This window comes from Vicia villosa, linkage group LG2 (genome assembly GCF_029867415.1).
Source record: "Vicia villosa cultivar HV-30 ecotype Madison, WI linkage group LG2, Vvil1.0, whole genome shotgun sequence".
Lineage (NCBI taxonomy): Eukaryota > Viridiplantae > Streptophyta > Magnoliopsida > Fabales > Fabaceae > Vicia > Vicia villosa.
This window is the reverse complement of record NC_081181.1, coordinates 118,782,333-118,784,473: the sequence shown is the minus strand read 5'-3', so window position 1 is coordinate 118,784,473 and position 2,141 is coordinate 118,782,333. Positions and strand designations below refer to the sequence as shown.

Here is a 2,141-nt window from a genome sequence, read left to right as displayed (position 1 = left end):
TTTTTCTTTCTTCCAGATTTTTACAGAGATTTTTTTTTTACAGAATGTGAAAATTTTGAAGGTAAATAATGTGAAGGGTAATTTTGTCATAATGAAAAAATATGGGGGTGTCAGGTTCAATTTCGGGGATGGCAGGAAGATTTCTAAAAATGAAAGCATAAAAAACTAGGCCCAACATCAAAACAATACCATAACCAAAGATCCACAAACCATGAAACACTATAGACACTATTTTAAAACTGAATTAGACCTCAATCAAACTGGTTTGAGTACTGAATCACTAGTTTATTGGTCGAATCACTGAGTTATTGGTCGAACCCTACGAGTAAACTAGATTATATTGAATAACTCGATTGAACAAACCGATCTCTATAACAAAACTATATAGTAATTAAATCAATTGAAGCAGATGACTTTATCTCTAAAAAGATCACAACACGTACAAAATTTTAAAATGTCAAAATATCATAATTTTACAAGTTCATTCTTTAAATTTAAATTCTAAACATAATCATCACACCAATAAAATAGTATAAAATACAAATCCATAAAATTTTTGGATAAAGTATAATTGGAACATAAACGAAATAACATAATAATTACACTGTCTAGTAAATTTAGTTTTAAGAAGAGAAAGTTGTTTCCAATAAATTTTGAGTAAAGTATTCTTATATTTTAATTTTATTTTTTATAAATAATTATCAAAACGACATCTTTTTATTTTAGAAAAATAAAGCAAGTACTTAATCAGCTGGTTTTCCAAAACCGCAGGTTCACCGTTTTTATCGATTTTGGTCGGTTTTGGTTCAATAGCTTACCCGAATCACACAAGACTAGTGATCCCCTTGGTTATCGGTTTGACCAGTTCGATCGACCAATTTGGTTCAATTTTCAAAATAATGACTATAGCGAAACAAGAAATTTACCGACAAAGAAACTCCCGACAAAAGCCACCCTTCAAATTGGGAAGGAAAATCGTCAAACCAATATAGATTCAAGCACAATGATGTATTAGACTGTCAGATTGAGAAGGAGAGAGAAATAGAGATAGTTTTTATATGAAACCATTTCCAATACCAAAAGGTAACCATGTACACCTAAGAAAAGATAGCATATAGTAGAAATGAAAATGACAAATTTGCTTAAGAACTACAAAATATGATACTGAAACACTGGTTATACATCATATTTCATCCTAATATATATACAGAAGAGTAAATATCATATGTCACCTACTTCTTCATGTGTATATTATGCAATAACATTTAAACATTCAGCTTTGACAGCAGAAAGAGACAACTAGAAGAAAGAAAGACAGAAGCACAGAAGCAAAGCAAATCCACAGGAGTTTATATAGTAGCCTTCTTGCTTCTGTCAAACAAACCAATCAGAAGCAGCATCACTATCACATGACCAACCTTTGTTTTTAGTTCATTCACTGTTTTTATATCCAACCATTTTGGTCTTTCCTGACAAACACAAACAAAGGAACAAACATTAAGAGATTGTATTACTATCAAACGTCGTAGAATTGATTTTAACATGTTTTAATGTTATTAAGTGATTTGGTTTTGACTACATAATCATTTGAGCTGTTGTGTTTATTGTTCAACTCATTTTAAGTCAGATCAATTCAATTCAACTTTTTCTTGTTTCTTTTAACATTCTAAATCCAACTGATTTTGATAAGGTTGTCTCAAAACAAACCTTCAAAGGGAATAAGCCAAATAGATTTGATCTGTAAGAAGGAGTTTGATCTGGTAGAGAGCTTGTACTGCCAAGTTTACTAACAAAGAGCTCGTAGAGACCCATTCCAAACACCAGCATCACAGTTCCTAAAAGATAGACATCTAGATGGACAATGAAGGAAGTTAGAAAGAAGAGAAGCAGAAAGAAATCCTCTTAAAACAATAAGAAAACTAACACACTGAACAATATGTTATATAGTTAAGAAATAGAACATGAAACCAGATGAAAAAGCTTATAGAGTTTAACTTTAGAGATACTCACCAAGAGCATCTATGAGCATTTGCATTACTTTAGTGCGATTAACCGAGTATTCTAAGAAAGATCCTGCAACAAATGTGGAGCCCTGCATAAAAATTTGAACAATGCATCAAAACAAAACTCATTAGACATCA

At 31.1% G+C, this 2,141-nt stretch overlaps 1 protein-coding gene across 2 annotated transcripts; it reads right to left on the bottom strand.

Moving 5' to 3' along the window:
• Positions 1–1,250: 1,250 nt before the first annotated feature.
• Positions 1,251–2,141, bottom strand: LOC131646695 (uncharacterized). Of its 2 annotated transcripts, none has more exons than XM_058916668.1 (3): positions 2,011–2,141; positions 1,708–1,850; positions 1,251–1,469 (listed from the first exon to the last, which is right to left on the bottom strand). In XM_058916668.1, exons 1-3 carry the CDS (start codon positions 2,096–2,098, stop codon positions 1,350–1,352), a joined length of 351 nt encoding a protein of 116 aa, XP_058772651.1. In that variant the 5' UTR covers positions 2,099–2,141; the 3' UTR covers positions 1,251–1,349. The 2 variants fall into 2 exon arrangements, with proteins under 2 accessions (XP_058772651.1, XP_058772652.1); XM_058916669.1 differs by having other exon boundaries at positions 1,251–1,464.